This window comes from Gopherus evgoodei, chromosome 6 (assembly GCF_007399415.2).
Source record: "Gopherus evgoodei ecotype Sinaloan lineage chromosome 6, rGopEvg1_v1.p, whole genome shotgun sequence".
Taxonomy (NCBI): Eukaryota; Metazoa; Chordata; order Testudines; family Testudinidae; genus Gopherus; species Gopherus evgoodei.
Window position 1 is genome coordinate 64,990,509 of NC_044327.1, and position 20,727 is coordinate 65,011,235.

The window sequence follows — 20,727 nt, forward strand, 5'->3', positions numbered from 1 at the left end:
TGCACTGTGGGATACCACCCAGAGGCCAATACCCTCAATTTGCGGCCACACTAACCCTAATCCGATATGATAATAACAATTTTAGCGCTACTCCTCTCATCCGGGAGGAGTACAGGAACCGATTTAAAGAAGCCAATCAGCTGAGATGAGCTAGCAGCAGCAGGAGAAGAAAAACTTTTGAAGTGATAATCATCTCAACTAATTGGCCTCTCACAGTTGGTATGGCTACTTCCACCTTTTCATGTTCTCTGTATGTATAAATATCTTCTTGCTGTATGTTCCAGTCTAGGCATCCGATGAAGTGGGCTCTAGCCCACGAAAGCTTATGCGTAAATAAGTGTGTTAGTCTCTTAAGGTGCCACAAGTACTCCTGTTCTTCCTAGAATGAATCACAGTAGAAGACAGTATGATATTTTCAACATGCTCATTCAAGAAGAATGAAATGACTGATACTTGTAAATGGTAGGGCCCTTTTCCAGCAATGAAACATCTCTGAAAGCAATTTCTCAAAAAGATGAAAAAAGTGGATTTTTTTTTTGAGTAAAATTTCTTTTATAAATCACTCATTACCAAAGTCTTTGCAGACGGTCCATCTATCTTCCAAGGAACAAGATCAGTGTGTCCTCATGAATAGCAAGTGCTCAATAATAAAGAGTTCAGCAGCATGGCCTTGTGACTAAGCATGGAGCCAGAGACTCCTGCTGAGAGCCAGCACTGTTGGCTGTGTGGCCTTAGGCAAGTCAGAGACAAATGTTTAAAAATGTGCTTTGCTTTTTGGTTATGTCAATACTGGATGTGTGGCTTGAGACACCTTTTGACTGATCTCTAGAGATACTGAGTATGCACAGCTCCTGTTGACTTCACCTGGACTTGTGGGTGCTCAGCAACTCTGAAAATGAGAGTAGGCTGCATGCCCAAAAACAGGCACCACAAATTAGAACCCATCATGGCAGATGTAGGATTTAATGTCTTTATCTCAATTTCCTCATGAGTGAGTAGGAATGATATCTGCATATCTTCTTCCCAGAACTGTTTGTTTCATCTATGTTGATTAATAAAGCTTAGCATTAATTAGATAATGTACATGAAGTGCTGCAGTTTCTCAAAGTATAAATGAAAGGAAGAGCCCAGGTGTTTGGGTATAAATCTGCAAGCCATAGGACACGTAGCCAAAGGTATGTTAGCATATGAATTGCTAGCAATATCTTTGGATAATTTTATCACCTACGTGTTACAATATGGCATTTCTCACCTGAGGAAATCAGGCAGTCAGTTCCTGTGTTGAGAGTTGCAAATGAAATAGCTTTAGCTTTGGGAATACCAAGCATGCTACTCCCATATAGCAGTTCAGGAGAGAAGAAAAAAAAAAAAGGGATCGAGAGTCATGCGGTAAAATGGATTAATGTGGTGTTGATCCCTTTCTGTCAGGACAATTAACGTGAGTCAAATAGTTGCCTACTTAAAGCAGATAAGGAGGTACTGTATTGTGCTCCTCTTGTTAAGATGAATGTTCCTATATTGGCAGCAGAGAGCACAAGATTTATTTCCTGAACATTATGTGGATTTACAGCTATGTCAATTACTGCTGAAAGCACAGGACCATGTTCATAAAGAGTCTTTTTAGTGTGATGGGAGAGGTTGTAAGAAGAATGCAGACATTTTGAAGTGTTAAGAGAAGTGTGTGTGACATGCGCAACACCTTCAATTTCTAAGTAGTGACTTATACTGACTCTGGTGTGTATTGGTTATTGGTGGGTTTTTGTAATACTACATTGAATGCTTAAGGAGCAACGTTAACACTGCTGTCTTTGGCTTCTTAGAAGATTTGTATTGTTGCTGCATGATTATTTGATGATAGAAATGTGATGATTGAAAGCAGAGAAATTACTCTAAAGTAGAAAAACCACAAGCCACTGGGGTATAGTCTTTACTCTTAAATTTCAGGGCCAAATACCTGCCTCATTTGTACCCTGCATCCTACTGGCTTTAATGGGGTAGAATGGAGAGTAGAAGAATTTGGCTCTCAGAGGCCAATGTAAGAATTGATTCTGCCTTAGCAGGGAAGGGTGGGAACATGGTAACGAAAATTTTTGGAGTAAATTGTCAGACTATTGGAGAAGCTTTGTTATTACTTCTTCTGTAACTGGAAAGTGTTAATCTTCAGCTAAGTTTTGTAACTTAATAAGTTTATCTATACTTTTAAGATGTGTGTGCACCACTCACAGTGAAGGTTTATTGTTCATTAAACACTCTAAAACATTTTGATTGTGAGTGATTCGTTTGACCAAAAAAATGGAGGTACAATATGCAATACAGAGAGTCCCAATTAAAATGTTTAGCAGCTTGCAGAGATTAGAGATGACTTTGAATCAGTGAGTAAATTCTTTTCCTAGTCCAAGAGATCTTGCACTAGTTGTTGTTTTCTAATATTGTGGGCATACCCAAAGACTGCTGTTGGGATCAGGACTACATTGTAGTAGGTGGTCTACAAAAAAGGAAGATGCAGCCTCCGCACTCAACAATCTTATAACCTAAAATGGCAAAAACAGATTGAAGGTGGGAGAAAGGGATGCTGATGCAACATACAAGCAAAGGGCTCAACCCTGCATCAGGATCTGCCATCCAAACCCCAGCTTCAAGTTTGCTTTTTAATTCATTAATTGTACCTTCATGTGACCTCTTGCTTGTTTGCTATATTTACCAAGTCCTGCCATCGATCAATTGGAATGCTGTCAGGGGACTTTGCCATAGAAATTAGGTCCAGAATTCTGAATAGTACACAGGATTTACTTTTAGGCTTGGAGAAGCACCCAGAAAAAGTGACAAGGATAAATATCAGCTCTCTTCACGAAGGCTATGTCTACACTACAAGCTAGGGGTGTGATTCCCAGCTTGCATACACATACTCACTCTCATTTGATGAAATCTAGTGTGGGTATAAATAGGAGTGTAGCTCTGGCAACGTGGGCAGTGGCAGCATGATTTAGCCATGCTGAGTACGTGCTCACCGGTTTCAGCCTCCATTGCTGCTGCCTATACTGCTTCAGCTACCTTGCTAGGAATACTCATGTTAACTTGATGAGTGCTAGCTTGAGTATACATATGTGAGTTTGGAATCGCATCCCTAGCTCCAATGTGGACATAACCTAAAGGATGATCCTGCCATTTGTTACTGTGTTCCGCATTGGAGGTATTGTGTTAGATCCCTGCTTCTGGCTCCAAAGAGACTGAAGTGTGCCCGCCGTTGGTTCTGTGTAAACTTGCCCACATCAGCCCAACAGATCTTAAAGCTGCTTGTCATTTGTGCTGGTAAGAAGACTGACTTTTCAGGGGGGTCTGGACCTCGTCACAGTTATCCATGTGTTTGTCACCTAAGAATTGTATTGCTCTTTCTGCTATGACATAGTGTTATCTTGGAAGAAAGGAAAACATCTGAGGATTGCAGCAAGTGCAGGACTAAGTGTTAAAGCAGCAAAGAATCCTGTGGCACCTTATAGACTAACAGACGTTTTGGAGCATGAGCTTTCATGGGTGAATACCCACTTCTTCAGATGCATGTAGTGGAAATATCCAGGGGCAGGTATATATATGCTAGCAAGCAAGCTAGAGATAACGAGGTCAGTTCAATCAGGGAGGATGAGGCCCTGTTCTAGCAGTTGAGGTGTGAAAACCAAGAGAGGAGAAACTGGTTCTGTAGTTGGCAAGCCATTCACAGTCTTTGTTCAATCCTGAGCTGATGGTGTCAAATTTGCAGATGAACTGAAGCTCAGCAGTTTCTCTTTGAAGTCTGGTCCTGAAGTTTCTTTGCTGCAGGATGGCCACCTTAAGGTCTGCTATAGTGTGGCCAGGGAGGTTGAAGTGCTCTCCTACAGGCAATATACAAAAACCTGTAGGAGAGCACTTCAACCTCCCTGGCCACACTATAGCATCCATCACTGCAGGAGGAGGAAGCTGGAAGTTTGTGGCAGAGCTGGGAATTGAACTCAAACCTTCTTTGAGTCCCAAGCTAGAGCCTAACCACAGGACGATTCTTCCTCACTTCCAGTTGCTTTCAGGGGGGTGAGTTTCCAGTACTCTACCCCTCCAAAGAGTCTTCTGCTGAGAAGAAGTCTGTACTCTCCCTCCTGTCCTTTATTTTTTGGGCTCTTCATCCCATAAATAAGTCCATATATGCTTTTGCTGCTGATCCTAACTTTCTGAAGCAGCAATGTGAAATGGATGTGATTCTTGATTGTTTCACAGTTGCTCACAGTGTTCTTAATAGCAGGGCTGGCTTTAGGCCGATTTGCCCAACTCCCCGGAATCGGGCCCTGTGCCTTAGGCGCCATTTTTATTTTATTTTATTTTATTTTAATTTACCCAGAGGTGGTTCAGGGCTTCGGTGGCATTTTGGCAGTGGGGGGTCCTTCGGTGCTGCGGAAGACTCGGAGCGGACCCCCCTGCCATCGAAGCCCCAGACCGCTGCCGGGTATTCAAATCAAGCCCCGCGATTAATAAAGCCGGCCCTGCTTAATAGCAGCAGTAAAACTGAACAGAGTCTTGTTAATTGGCGTGGCACACCTATAAATATTTTAGTCATTAGGGCAGGGGTAGGCAACCTTTTCAGTGGCACTCACACTGCCAGGGCCCTGGCCACTGATCTGGGAGGCTTTGCATTTTAATTTAATTTTAAATGAAGCTTCTTAAACATTTTAAAAACCTTATTTACTTTACATACAACAATAGTTTAGTTGTATATTATAGACTTATAGAAAGAGACCTTCTAAAAACGTTAAAATGTATTACTGGCACGCGAAACCTTAAATTAGAGTGAATAAATGAAGACTCAGCACACCACTTCTGAAAGGTTGCCGATCCCTGCATTAGGGTAATAACTGTCCTGTGATATGCATTTTGTGAAAGTAATGACATTTTAACAACATGAGATCTCACAACAAAGTTCTCATATCAAATCTTTGCTGAGAATTGGGAAGAAGACTCCATTTTGTGAGTGCAATTAATGGGTATGGAGACCAGGGTTGAATTCAGACAATCTACATACCATGCATCTGAAGAAGTGAGGTTTTTATCCACAAAAGCTTATGCCCAAATAAATCTGTTAGTCTTGAAGGTGCCACCGGACGACTCATTGTTTTTGTGGATAAAGACTAACATGGTTACCCCTCTGATACATACTATAAGACCCCTTATAGCTCCGCCCCTGTACTGTGACCTCACCCCCTACTTGAAATGGAGCTACACCTCACCCCCCACCCCAATTTCCAGTCAGACAGTCAGAGTTGGCCCAAAGCAATTAACCAGCAGCCGGGGGTATGTGCATAACTGGGTGGCCAGGCATACAGTGGATCTTGGTGTAAACACCCTGTTGAAATTCATATGGGCAGTTAGTAATTATCAGAGCTAATTGTTTCAGGCTGTCTGAAAACTCAGACAGATATCACTGTATTGGTTATGCTTGGGTCACATTTTCAACCTTTTCTTCACAGCCATGAGGGATAAAACCTTTTATTTGTGTCATTAAAGATGAGATTCTTATGTAATCTTATAGTCACAGGCCTATAGTGCCTATGGCTTAATCTGGCTCTGGTGCAAGATTAGTAACCTATACATTAGCTATTTTCCATTTTACTCCATTTGTCCTATGCAAGTTATAAATATAAATGTTAAAAAGGAAATATTTCCCCTCCCTGTATAGTATGTGTGTGTTTTATATTATTCTGAGCCTGACCCTACTCCCAACAGAATCAGTGGATGCAGCGCTGATTGTATGTTGATCAGTATTACAATGCCTTGTGGATTTTGCCGTGTGCAGCATTTTTACCCATATTTACCCACTGTGACTAGGTCAGCAAGAGTAGTTTGGAATTATTTCAAAGAATGGTTAGGAAGATTCACAGGTATATTAAATGTACTAGGAAATGTTAATATCCAGGAAAAAAATAAGTGAATATTTTTTCTAAAATATTACTTTAAAAGAACCATAAGCAGATTCATTTGATTTGAAAAATCTGCAAAAGATGTTTTCAAAGACCAAGAATCCATAATAAATACTTTTTGTTTTGCTAAAATTTGGATGGCTCCATCCTGGCTTGTTTTGGCATGCCATTTGTTTAATATTGAAAAAACATATGAAATGACTATGGAATGCTTAATATGACCTCGTTACTTCAACAGGAAAGTCACAAGCTGTGTGTTTCATATGTCATTTGATATACTGGTAGTTTTTTGTTCTTTTTGGGGACTCATACAGAAAAATTGTTTCATGGATGTCGATTCTCTGGGTGTTTTTCTAGAAACCTGCAACAATACAATGGAAGCATTTTTGAGTGATTTTGGCTTTTCCTTAGATAATTACTTAAAAGGGCAGTTGGCTATGGTATTTCAGGTTTATGCCCTAGGGATTATGCAGTTGAGATTGTTTTAGGGAATATTGAGCTGTCCTCTCACTAATTCTAGAAGGTGATTGTTTTTGTAGGATTTTCCATTTCAGCCTTGTCAGTGCACTCACTGAAATGGACTTTGATTACATTCATTTCACCACTTGAGCCATAAAAATGCATCTTTGTAGTGTATCATGTAGAAAAAGAGCTATAAAAAATAAGTGGAAGAGAGTAAAAACAGTTGAGAGAGCTATTCATTTACATGTCAATCTCTTTAAATGAGTGTTGATGGCAAGTAGTTCTGTAGCCTTTTGTAGTGCTGATGAAATGTAAATAATACTGCAAACAGCATGTCTGTAAAAGTCAACAAATGTCTACGCACAAACTGCAGATCATAAATTCCTTTGTGTTAAAAATTCCTTACTTTTATGTTGGAATATTTTTGTTTTCAAATCTTTTTCTTCAGATGTGACCAAATTGTATGTATCCTGGCTGTAATTTCTCTTAAATTCTTGCTGTGTACTTTATTGTCCTGTTCAGCTGTATATTAATGTTGAAGGCCATCATGAGAGTAGACTGCCATCCCATCTCTTGTCCATATTCTCCCTTCACATACATGCATAGTGGTACAGTAGTTGGGCCAGGGCAGGGGGAATGTACTATCCTGTTTTATCTGCATTTTCTAGTGAAATGCACAAATGACAAAATCCTGATAATTTCAAAATCCTAAACACTAAAATCCCTAAACTCACGGTCAGGTTCCTTCATTGGTATTTTAAATGTGCTTTTCATTATCCCAGTGACATGTCACGCATACCTTCCCGTAGAAGTTCACATTGCAGACTGCTTTTTCCTTAGGTGAGTATGATATTTAGCCATTTTTGCCTGGCAGTTTGTTCCATTTTTTAAGGGGAGCAGGAAATGCTACACAAATGTTTTAACCGCCATTTATTGTCCTCTTGCTGCTGCTTCAGTTCCTAGATGGCATTCCAACTACATTTTGCATTTTCCAGTATCGAACACCATCTTCAGTGCCTTGCCTGAGAATCTTCCTGGGATTTCAAATTTGTGCTGTAGAAATTTAATATGAACATTTGGTGGGGTTTTGGAGTGGAGATGTATTTTTATTTGGACATTTGATCAGATCAGAGGGAATGTGTGTTAGTTATTTTTAGTGCCTATAATAAGCTAAGTACTGTAAAAACAGAAAGGAAAGCTCAGTGCCTGCCCTGAAGAGCTTACATTTTAAGAAAGACAAAGCAGATCAAGAGATGGAAGCAGGGGAAAGGGAGCAATAAACAATTTAAGGTGATCAGGTGGTAATTGGCTATGTCCAGATAATGTGAAGTTTTAATGAAACAGTGGAGTATTTTTTTTTAACTATATGAAGATACAGTCTGTGCATTTCCCATCTAGATCCTGATGCTTCTGTGGTTCTTTTGAGATATCACTGGTTTTAAAATTGTATCAAATACTGTAGCTGAGGTGAATGGGAGACAAAAGGGTGGGTAGAGAAAAAGAATTTGTAGCTCTTTCCATACATCAAATAGAGAGGGAAGTACATAGGCTCTCTTTTTAGTTTGGTACAGTGAAGACAGGCTTTGCACTATTGAAAATAAGGGGTACGTCTTTGCTACCCGCCATATCGGCGGGTAGCAATCGATTGTTCGGGGATTGAAATATCATGTCTCATCTAGACGCGATATATCGATCCCCGAACGTGCTTATATCAATTCCGTAACTCCACCAACCCGAACGGAGTTGCGGAATTGACAGGGGGAGCTGCGGACATCGATCCCGTGCCGTGAGGACGGTTATTAATTCGATCTTAGATACTCACGTAGCTGAAGTTGTGTATCTAAGATCGATTTTCCCCTATAGTGTAGACCAGCCCTAACAAAATAAAGTCATTAGCAGAGTTATTCTTCTACAGGAGTTTGAGTTAAGGTGATTCCAGTTTGGGGAAAAGACACGAGTAGATCCGTGGTTAAGTGATAAAGGATAAACAATTATTTCAGAATATATAAAATGGCAGATTATACTGTTGCATAGGTGGGTAGGTTTCTGTTAGGCATTCTTGTGTGTTTTTATGTTTCCTATAGTTCATGGTCTTCATTTTGCCACTAAAAGTCTATTGAAGTCAATAGAAGTCAGTCTTTACGTGACTTCATCGGACTTTGGATCATGCTTTTAAACTGCTGTGGTCATTAAATTATTTGCTAAAATTCAGCCCATGACCTACCAGGTATCAGCACTCATCCAACCTACTTATCACAGGCACAATGGTGACTTCCTGTTTCCAAGCTCAGTGGCTCCATCCAGATTGACATGCCATCTGTCCTTGTGTGATTTTCAGTAATCCTTAAATATATTTAAACTTGCCTATCTGCAGATCTAATAATGTTAATAATACTTTCAGAGAGCAGTTCACAAAGCATAATGCAAACAATGTGTTTAGAGCACTGTGCAAATAATAAGTCATTAACTAATGTTAATCTCACCTCTTTGTGACAGGGAAGCAGATATCCTCGATCCACATTTTTACTAATGGGGGAGTTGAGGCAGAGGCATGAAGTAATTTACTCCAGGTCACAAAGGAGTCAGGATTAGAACTCCATAGTTGGTCTCTCCCAAGTTTGTTCTTATTGTTTTAGATCAATGGTTCTCAAACTTACTTGGTCGCTTCTCTGTAATAGTTTATGCCCCCCCCCCCATACAAGTAGATATACTGATTAAAAAAATCAGCATGAAACTTTCACTAAATATTAAAAACAGTGAAGTATTGATTCAAACAGAGCCAATGATCCATTGTAACAAGAGTAAAAGTAAAACTATGATTGTGGTCGATGCTTACAGTTAAATTCATAGCAAATGGATTAATTTACAGATGACCAGCTTTGTATAATGCTATGCAAGTTTAACAGAAATCTGTCAAAGTGCACAGCGCCAACTAAAGTCAAATGTACAGCACCGTCTGAGCACCTGATATGTCTGGAGGAGTCAGCTATGCTAGTTATTGATTGTGATGGGCAAAATGTATGCAGTCCTTTTTTTTTCTAAAGCTTCTCACACCTCTCCAGAACACACACTGTGCCCCCCAGTTTGGGAACCTCTTTTCTAGATCACATGATCTCTCGAAGTTATGCTGTGCAGTGGTCACCATTAAAAAGTTTATATCTGCCTCAGTAATCTCAGAGTGGTAACTAACCTGCTGCCTTTTTCCCCCTATACTGGGGTACCAGTGTACTGCATTTGCAATAATCTCCTTTTCGGTGGTGAACACTGCCATTTTAAACACATTCAGTCCAGACTTGGCACACAGAGTTAGATTTACGTGGAGCCAGCAGATGCCATGCACATATGCAACAAAATTATGTAACTCTAGGAGCTCGTAGAGAGGATAGTGGATCTTAAATTATGGTAGATCTCCCAGCTTTGTGGCTCCTTTTACTAAGCTTTCTTGCTCCAGTCTTGTGAGCTATTGGCATATTGAAACCTACAAGAACCCTGTGCTTATCATTACCCTTCCAACAGGCAAGAGCAGATTGGAAGAATTGGTTGGAAGAATAAAAGGGTATTGTGTGTGGCTTCTGTAGGCTTGAGTCACATGCTTGTGCCTATGTAATCAAATTTAAAAGAAACCATGGCTTCTGAACTAAGATATCCTAAGTGATCCTCTGACACTAATTCTTTTACAGAAAGAATTCTGCTTTCCTTGGGTCCCTGGTTGAGAAAAAGTGAGGGGACTATTCTGAGCCATTTCAGTTATTATAGTAAAATATGTTGGCCTTGCCTACTCTGTTGGATTGATGGGGTGCTTTACCATTAAATGCACTTGTTTCTGTTGAATGGGAGAATTCAATACCTACTAAATTAGATCAATATAAAAATTTATGAACAATGCAGGCCTTGTCAGAGAATTCTTAGTTGTGCTCATGTAATTCTCCCTGGGAGTTACAGCCTCAGGGCTCAAATCAGTATTTAGTGCGCACTAAAAGATTCATGATGTCTGATTATACAGACTTAATTGTCATAAACTGCTGGGTCTTTAATATGTTTTCTAATTTTGTGTCATTAAAATGCAGCCCACCTTGAGCTTTAAGTGTCTGATTTCAGTCTGTGTCAGTAACGCTGCCTTATCTGTCATTGTTCACCAAGGAGAAAGCAGTATATCCCACTTGACTGCCTCCATACTCTTCCCACAGCCTCCCCAGGTTTCATATCCTATAACTACTATGTACCACAAAATTACAACTATAACTTCCTTTGCAAATAAATTGTTTTTTATTTATTGACAATCGGTTTCTCTTAAAGGGACTCTGTAAAAATTAAAATAACTATCTTCTTATCACTAATAACTTGGATTATTTAAACTGAACATTCTAAAAATTAAATGTTCTTTTCACCATTTATCCTTTGGTTCATTTTAGCTTATCACTCAGCTGCTTGTTGTTAATTTGAATTACAGTAGCTTCTAGAGACCCCCAACTCCACTCTGCCAGGTGCTATACAAGCAGAGCATGAAAGACACTCTCTGCCCAAAAGATACGGTTGCCAGGTGTCTGGTTTTCGACCAGAACGTCTGGTCGAAAGGGACCCTGGCAGCTCCAATGAGCAGTGCTGACACGGCTGTTAAAAGTCCAGTCGGCAGCACACCTAGACTAAGGAAGCTCCCTGCCTGCCCTGGCTCCGCGCAGCTCCTGGAAGCAGCTGGCGTGTCCCTGCAACCCCTAGGCACAGGGGTGATCAGGGAAGCTCCATGCACTGCCTCCACCCCGAGCGCCAGCTCTGCAGCTCATCTTGTGTTTGCAGAACTGCCAATAAGCTGGGAGATGACACCCTAATTTTTGATGGGAGCAAAATAGAGGTTAGCAGTGTTTTTCATCAAAATCATGAGTGTTTCAGCTTCCTCTTTCCACATCTCTTGCTTCCAGTACAGCAGTTTTTTAAGATGTAAATCAGTTGTTGAGATCAAGAGGAAAGTTGATTCCTGCCATAGACTATGACAGATACAGAGGGTCCTCAGGTTACTCAAGACCCGACTTATGCAAATTCGCACTTACGGAAAAAGTTCCATAAGCCAGAAATAGGATTTTTGAGTTGCGGAAATTGTTGTGCAATTTATGAGTATGTTTCCGACTTACGCAGAATTTGAGTTACACAAGGTTTTCCGGAACTGAATGATTGCATAAGTCGGGGACGTCCATAGAAGCTGCTTGTTTTCAGTGACCATGCTTACAAATTAGTTGGGAAATTGTAAATTGTTAGGTCACTACCAGTGTAGTACAGTAAGAGGAAACAATGTGAGGTAAATGCAGACTCAGATTATGAATATATATGTAAGCCCTAGTAGCTGTTTAACCTTGTGCTAGTCTTGTTTGGCTGGATAATGTCACATTGTCTGGCATGGCACTTGAGTATTTTGAGATTTTTCCTTCCTTTTTGTATACCATTGGCTTTGTACAATATTGAGTACTAATAAAGCTAAATTTTATAAGGAAATAGGATTTCTTTGGTTAAAGAAAGTCCAAAATCTAAGTTTTATAAACATAATAATAAACATAATGTTTTACAAAATAATATATAATAAGCATAAGGTTTTACAAAACCTAGTATTAATAGAAATGTTTTTACAATGATCATAAAATTGCAGCATCGTGATAAAGAAAAATTGACTAAGAAATAAACATGAAACTATTTTTATTGTCCACAATGAATTACATGAAAAAAATAAATAGCATAAATGATGAAATATGTAATATGCTTTCAGTATTGATACTCTTAGATGATGTTAACACAGGTAAGAAAGCCTGGGGAGTTTAAATGTGATTTTTAAATGAACAGTGTTCTTTTATACTGCTGCTCAGCGTGTGAGCATTGTTGGCTTGTTATTTAATTAGGACCACAGCTGGTAGTCATTGAAGAATATTGTACAAAGGGGAGAGGTGTTTACTTGACTGTGTGATGCTGGTTTTATACAACTTAGAGAATTATAGCTATTATTGACATGTGGAGAGAAGGCAGTGTTTTGGAGGAGAGTGTGTGTTAAATGGTTCTGTGAAACAGATGCACTTTATTGTACTCTATAGTAGAGCTGGTCAAAAAACTGAAAAGACTTTTTTTTTTTTTTTCAAAAAACAAACAAACAAGCACCACTTTTTTGTGAAGTGTGTGTGGTGTTAATTTGTGTATTACTTGAGAGCTAATTATAAGAGCCAGTAACCTAATATTAAGGAGAACAAAGATAAGAAATTTATGACCATTGCTAATAGCAAGCAAGGATGCCTAGTGTGCATAATGTAGAAAATATAACCTAATGCTTGAAAAATCAACTTTCCTATGTCCCACTGGGAAGTAAGAAGCTTTCCATGGTGCATGAAGGGGCACAATTTCTACAGCATAATTAGGCTTTCGTGTGTGTGTGTGTGAATATACTCACACATACATTATTAAGGTTGCAAAGTATTGGGATTCCCTCTGAGACTTTTTCCACTTGTCTTATCCAGAACATCTTGCCCAGTTCTGGGAGAATACTTTATCCCAGTGGTCCCTAGCGTGGTGCCCGTGGTCGCCATGGCGCCCGCCGGGGCATCTATGTGTGCTCACTTACTGGCCGGCGCATGAGCATCCGCCGAAATGCCGCCGACAAGCAGCGTCATCCAGAGGTGTTGCCGCTGAAATCAGCAGCATTTTGGCGGCGACGCCTCTGGATGACACTGCTTCTCAGTGGCATTTCAGCAGATGCTTGTCCGCCAACCATGATGGCTCATCATCTGGTGCCCACCAGACAGAAAAGGTTGGGGACCACTGCTTTATCCAGTTCTCTGGAATCCAAGAGATCAGTTCAACTGGACTCTTTACTGAGTTTTCTTTATTGGCATACAATCAAACTACGCTTGAGTTGATCAGGCTCAAGTGTAGGGGGTGGGTTCAGAGTACACATCCAACCTACGTAATCATGAGTCAGCTTATATACATACTTATACTTAATACTATTGGTTAACAACTTTTATGGTAGGTCTACTAATTTTTTAAACCAATCCCTGTACAGATCATGAACTGTCCATAAGCTGCAAAGTGTCCTAGTAAACAAAACTGCAGTTGCAAGCTTATCACACGTTATTCTTATTATTTCTTTATCGACTAATGACATGTTATTTACAAGTCCACTTGTGAATGTATGCCTTGTCCATTGTTAACCTCTGTTTCCTTACTGCTGTTCTCTTTCATTTTTCATGCAAGGCCTACACAAAGTCAAACATTCAAAGTTAGGAAATGGCAGAATTTAGGTTGTCTTTGCAACCTTATTTTAACACCGTAGTGCATATGCATTATGTGCATTGTTTAATTACATGATCACATACCAGAGTAACTGATAGCAATAATAGGCTGTCATCCTCTGTGGGGACCAGCATTAGAGGTTGATGGGATACTCTGCCAGTGGATACCACAGATATTTTCTGACAGCAGAGGAATGGTAAGACTAAGGAATCTTAGATGCTGTTCTAGGCTCTGGAACAGAATGTACTCTAGTTGACACAGACTCTTCTTCCCATTCCCCACAAGCATGACTCCTTTCTGCCCCATCCCCTTTCAGTTGTCTAAGTCTTGTCTCTTCCCCACCACAGGTTTCTTGTCCCAGTCCCATTCTCTTCACCTTACTAGGCTCAGTGTGTACTCCTCAGGCTTCCGATCCCAGTTCTAATCTCCTTGTCCATCAATTCCTTGTCTCACTTCTCCAGACTTCCAGTCATCTTGTCCAACCTTTTCCAGTCCCACCCCACCCCCCAGCTACTTGCCGCCAGTCTCATTGCCCAGCCAGTCCTATTCTGCCCCCCCCCGCCTCCTCGCCCACGCACAGACCTGCAGCTCCTCCACAGATCTATCTCACTGGCATAAATATGTGGGTAAAGATATATTTTCAGTTTTATTATTTTGAAGTAAAAATTGATTGCCCATTTTATCACAATTTTCCTGGCTGATCATAAATTTGCATATGCCATCAGCTAAGTATGAGGTGTGTCTTGTGTTCCATCTCTCATCTAGCTTTTGGTTCAGTTTCTGTTGTTCTTTCCCATTCTGGATGGCTTTCTCCATTCTTCGGTTTAGTTGCTAGTAGCATGTTCTCTGATATCTGGGTGTACTGCATTTTAATTTCCAATATTTTTAATTGAGGAATTACATATTTACACAAAGGGGGGGGAATACAAAGAACCTTTAACACTAATACACAGCAGTCATACCGTGAAGATTGAAAAGCATCTAAAGAGTATTGGAATTGACATTTTGAAATTGTAAAATATCTCTGGGACCCACCAGACTGTACGGACTGTAAGGACAGGATTTTGCCTTTAGCATGATTGCTTAACCCAGATAAATTATCTAGGAAAGAAATGCAGATCTGGTCCTTCCATTACAACCTCAGTAAATCTTTGTTGTTTAAACTCACTAGCATGAGACCCGGGAAAAAATTGTCTCAATCAACTGCAAAATGGTAACTCTGTATGTGGAATTTGTATTAGTCTCAAAGTAACATTTTGTACCCTTGCATGCCATATTCCTGTTGTTCTCTGTAGGAAGGTTATACAGGCTTTTATATCTGAGAGCATTCAAATGATTAAAGGACACTGCACCTTCTTTTATAGCACAAGTCTCCGAGCTAGTATCCATTGGGATAGTGTTAAAAAGCTAGCGGACTCAGGCTTCCAACTAAATTACACTGCATTATTTTTACCCTTGTTATATGTGTTCTCTCTCTTAATACAATATATGCTCCTGCTCAGGAGTGTTCCAGGAAAAGCATTCAGCTGCATGTGGATTATTTTATCCCATCTTGTGATTTAAAAGTTCTCAAGTGTGAAATTCACACTAGTTGTGAACACTGATGCCTCCTAGTAGTTTACAGTAGGGTACATTTGGTAGACAAGTTTAACCTGGATACATTTTGATTGTCTTACAGCTCCATTTAGCAGCCCTGGCATCACTAAAGGGAGATATAGTGGAGCTTAATAAACGTCTGCAGCAAACAGAAAGGGAGCGGGACCTGCTGGAAAAAAAATTGGCAAAGGCGCAGGTGAGTGATGGTTCAAGATCCTGGAAATGGTCTCGGTTGTTTTCTTCGAACAGAGGAAGAAAGATTAAAGATAACATACACTGTAACACTGACATCAGTGGGGGAAAATTTTTAAGAAAGCATAACAAATATTTTTGCCAAAGATGTTAAATGTTTACGTTTTGATGGTAAGTGTTTAAAAAAAGTCAAGAAATAATTTCATTAAATTGGTTTGGTTTGAAGCTAGAATAAACAACCAATTGTAATAGGGAACATTTTAAAATATATTGTTTCAGGAAATATAAATTACTGAAAGGCCAAGTTGGCTTAGATGATTGAATATAAAGTCTTTAACTTTTACGTCAGGTTCAAATCTAGTTCAGATTAGTAGTGCTCAGAAGTCATTGCTACTTGATAGCTGCTCAGGGGTCTGTGAGAAATTATATGGTGATCTCAGTCCAGTTTCTAGTGGGCAGGTGTCTATATAACTACAATCAACGTCACAACGGATGTTCAGCAGAGAAGCTAAGGACTGAATCAGGATGCCCTCTGACCCTTAGAAATGGTCCTTTCATGTCAGATGAAGGCAGATGTGGAAGACTTGTACTGTTTTCTATATTGTAGTCTTCTTTAGACACAGAACCTTTCTTTTCAAATGCAGTCACTCTGGCACCTTTCACATGCCTTACATTTCTAAACTGACTCAAAATATAAAAATATGGTCATGTATTCATAGATCTTAAGGCCGGAAGGGACCATTAAATCATCTGACCAGACTGATACATCAGAAGTAATTTAAGTTTCAGCCATTTCCCCTCTATACTGGGTCTGTTTGGCTAAACCATATCCTCCAGAAAAGCATCCAGTCTTGATCCAAAGACATCAAGAGAATGAGAATGCACCACTTTCCTTAGTAATTTGTTGCAATGGTCAGTGACCCTACTATTAAAAATGTGTGCCAATTTCTAACTTAAATTTGTCTGACTTCAACTCAAAGCCATTGATACTTGTTATGCCTTTCTCTTCTAGAATTACACAGTATTTTCCCCCTGTGAAGGTACTAAACACTGCAATCAAGTTACTTCTCTATCTTCTTTTTGAAAAACTAAATTGGTTGAGCTCTTAAGTCTCTCACTGTAAGGCATTTTCTCTAGCCCTCAAATCACTTGTGTGGCTCTTTCCTTCTTCAGTTTTTCAGCATCCTTTTAAAAATATGGATACCAGAATTGCACACAGTATTCCAGTATCTGTCTCACCCATGTCATAGATAGAGGTAAAATCACCTGCCTACTCCCCTGTTTATGTTTCCCAAGATTGCATTAGCCTTCTTTTGCCACAGCATCGCATTGGGAGTTCATATTGAGTTGTTGGTCTACTATACCCTGTGACAGACCCAGACCAGTAGGGTACAGGAATCTGGTAGAGGGGAAATATACTGGTCACTGGATGAGTAGTTTTCTGTTCCCCGAGTGACCAGAGCAGGGGCTGCACTAAAGTAATCAGGAACCTGCTAGAACCAATTAAGGCAGACAGGCTGATTAGATCACCTGCAGCCAGTCAAGGCAGGCTAATCAGGGCACCTGGGTTTAAAAAGGAGCTCACTCCAGTCAGGCGAGGAGGAGCCAGAGGAGAGGAAGTGCGTGTGAGTAGCTGGGAGCAAGAGGCCCACAAAGCTGAGAGTGAGAGGGTGTGCTGCTGGAGGAGTAAGGAGTACAAGCGTTATCAGACACCAGGAGGAAGGTCCTGTGGTGAGGATAAAGAAGGTGTTTGGAGGAGGCCATGGGGAAGTAGCCCAGGAAGTTGTAGCTGTCATGCAGCTGTTACAGGAGGCACTGTAGACAGCTACAATCCACAGGGCCCTGGGCTGGAACCCGGAGTAGAGTGCGGGCCCGGGTTCCCCCCAAACCTCCCAACTCCTGATCAGACACAGGAGTAGTTGATCCAGACTGTGGGGAAGATCACTGAGGTGAGCAAATCTGCCAATAAGCACAGGACCCACCAAGGTAGAGGAGGAACTTTGTCACAACCCCTAAATCCATTTCAGAGTCATTGCTTTACAAGGTGCAGTCACCTATTCTGTAGATATGGCATACATTCCTTGTTCTTAGGTATGTAACTTTACATGTGGCTGTATTAAAATACATTTTGTTTGAATGGGTCCTGCTTACCAAATGATCCAGATTACTCTGAATGATTGCCTGTTGTCCTCATTGTTTATCAGTCTGCCAATCTTTGAGTCATTCACTAATCCTTCAAAAACATTTGCTTATTTTTTTAAAATGTTTACGATGACAACTCTGGACATTCTTGTTATCCAGATAAATGTTTACATCTTCTTTTTAAATCCTGCTAAGCTCTTGGACTCAGTGGTATTTTGTGGTTATGAGTTCTGCAGGCTAATTATGTGTTTTGTGTTTCCAAATCTCCATTGCTCCTAGAAAAAGTAAGATTGAGGTCAGGAATTAGCTGCACAACATGAGACAATTCTGGGTGAGACTAACTTCCATGGCCCTTTTACTCAGTTAAACACTGACAGGCAATTTATTGCCCTTCTTGCTCAGATGATAAGCTTCAGGATGAGATATTACTGACAGATAGTACTAAGTCACATGCTTTTCTCCACAAAAGCTGTCCCGGAACTATTCCAGCAAATGTGCAGTGTTCCTTGAGCAGCCCTGGGAGCAGGACAGTCCTCACAACACACATGCTAATCAGAGGTCTGACACTGACTTACAAGTGTCAAGAGCACTCCATAGGTCTGCTTTAGGAAAGCAAACTTTGAATGGGTCAGCAGTACAATGTGGCAACTATACCCTCCCTGTAGTCTTCAGGAAATCACATTGAATCTGCATGGTTGCACAAGCTGAAGAAGGTGATAGCCGAGTGGCTTCACAGCTCATCTCCTTACCTTGGTTCATACTGTCAGACATTGGGGCCAGCGTGGTATGGTACACATTGTGTATGTTGGCACTTTTGTTCAGTCCCGTTTTCCACTGTGAACACATTTTGCCACAGTTCTTGAAAAGTATTGAGAACACGGACAGGATGATGATAGTGGTGTATGAACATTTTGGTCACAATAGCATGTACATGCACATCATCTTCTGAAAACACTACATGTGCAGAATACTTCTTGTCCAGAGTGTTCTGCATTATACAGAGTTGTCTTGACACAGAACATATCTGTTTACTTATATTTTGACTTTACTTCAGTTATGCAAAGCTGGAAAGGGGTGGCCATCAGAAACAGATTGGAAAGACAGAGAGCTCATCTCCCTGGCATATTTGTCAGCTATATTAGTGGCTGTAATGCCGCTAATGTTTGTTTGCTCTTTCCCTCTCCAGTTTTTCCTCCACTTGTTACAGTTCTTATTTTGTTTTTTTACTCTGGCACTGTAAGTCATTATACTCTAAAATACCTGAGAGTTTGGGACCTGGCTATATTCTCTCTATCTGCGTGCTAATGCTGCTTCCACCAATACTAGTTTTAATTACTTTCTCATTACCATTTGATCTGACTGACTGTGTACAGTAGATCCTTAAATGGAGGCATACGTAAATTCTCATCTCCTGTAGTTTTTTAAAAAGTATTATTTACATAATCAAGTGGTGATCCACAGAGAGACTAGAGGATACACTTGCTAGCAGCTGCTGCATATTCCTTTTTCACCATCAGTGATTTGATTTCTTGTGTATATTATTGCTTTGTATATAACTGTAGGAAATTGGGGCACCAGTGCTGGGCATGCCCACTGAAATCACCACACGCTAGTAGGGGACTCTGGAGTTCCGGTGGTTGCAAACTGGTTAGAGCCAGTTGCCTAAAATGCACCTCCCTGTGTCTTAAATCTATGGATCCTGTTGGGATTAACCTACACTTTCTCACCACTCTGGAGTTAGCAAAAGTCCTTTGGTCGGTGTACAATGTATAGTTCTTCCCCAAGTCCTCCCACTCTAAAAACCAGCTCACCTTTATGCCATAGTGGAAACAGCCGCAGCTAGTGCCAGATATATTTTTATGCTTTGGTTTCAGGAGAAACGACAGAATCAGGCCTTTCACCCACTATATACTCCTGTTGGCATCTCCTCTGACATATCACTCTGAATAACTTCGTGCAAATCTGCAAACTGCTGCAAGAACAAACTAAAATTAAAACCACTCTCCTCCCATATCCATAAAATGACTTCCTGTCTCCTTCAAGCGCAACCCACTATGTGTCATTCAAAGATGTATGAAGGTCCACTTCTGGTTTTGATATAAACCAAACTATGATCCATAGACAATGTATGGAGCTTAAGTAAAACACGGTGTGAGAAGATAGTTGTCTCATTGGGATTCAAATTAATTTGAAACTTTAAGCAAAGGTAAAAGGGGATAAAAAGCCACACAGGTCAGAACTGAAGAAGAAGTTTGTTGGGACCAGTGCAAACAGGAACAGCCAATATTCATGAAGCTCTACTTTCATTTTAACTGCTGGATCAAGCAAAAACTGAAGGTGGGGAAACACAGTAAAATACAGACCATGTACAGTTGTTTTTTGTATAAATGTTTCTTTTTCCAAAGTTTCTTCTAGGTTGTCCTCCTCTTGAGTAAGACTATTCAGGGAATACATTCCTAAAAGACTACATTCCCAAGATGCATCATACTACTCAGAATTTGTCAATGTTGTTACTCTTTCTTTAAAACAAACAACAAAAACAGTGGACTTAATGCTAAAATGACCTTGGAAACGAGGGATTTTGTAATTAAGGATATTATCCTAAATTAGTTACTGCTGCTTCCTTTCCCATTCCTTTTGGAATACTACAGCAGTATGTCTGTTCTGTGTACAAAAATTACACTTTTCCATCAGGACTACAGTGTTCATTTCTCTGATCTGCAGTGATGCAGAGTGGAAGACTAAAGGACTGAACTAGACAAGAGGCAATTCCAAAAGCCATACTGTATGTTCTGATTAGAAGATTCAACTTTGCCATTCCTTTTGTGCTCTTCTGGTTTGCTGGATGACATGAAATCAAGATCAATAGTTGAGCTAAACAAATAATTAGAAATAGTACTTAGAGTTTAAATGGATAGCAGGTAGATGTGGTTTACCTATACTCTCATTCAGCCTCAAGCATTACACAGACTCAACCCCCAAACAATGAATTCTTTTCCATGTGAGGTGTTAGGATGGGGCTCAGGCCACCAGAAAGTTGCTTATATATAAAAGAGACAAGAATTAACTGATGGCATCATAAAAGCTTCCACTTGTCATAAATTAAAATACAATATTGTTTAAGCAAAGGTTTTGT

At 40.1% G+C, this 20,727-nt stretch overlaps 1 protein-coding gene across 5 annotated transcripts in view; it reads left to right on the top strand.

Moving 5' to 3' along the window:
- MCC (MCC regulator of WNT signaling pathway) overlaps positions 1-20,727 on the top strand; it is a 356,575-nt gene that overhangs the window by 229,124 nt on the left and 106,724 nt on the right. For all 5 annotated transcript variants that reach the window (XM_030566225.1, XM_030566223.1, XM_030566224.1 and 2 more), the window contains one exon: positions 15,340-15,453. In XM_030566225.1, coding sequence (XP_030422085.1) covers positions 15,340-15,453 — 114 coding nt within the window. The remainder of the gene's footprint in view (positions 1-15,339; positions 15,454-20,727) is intronic.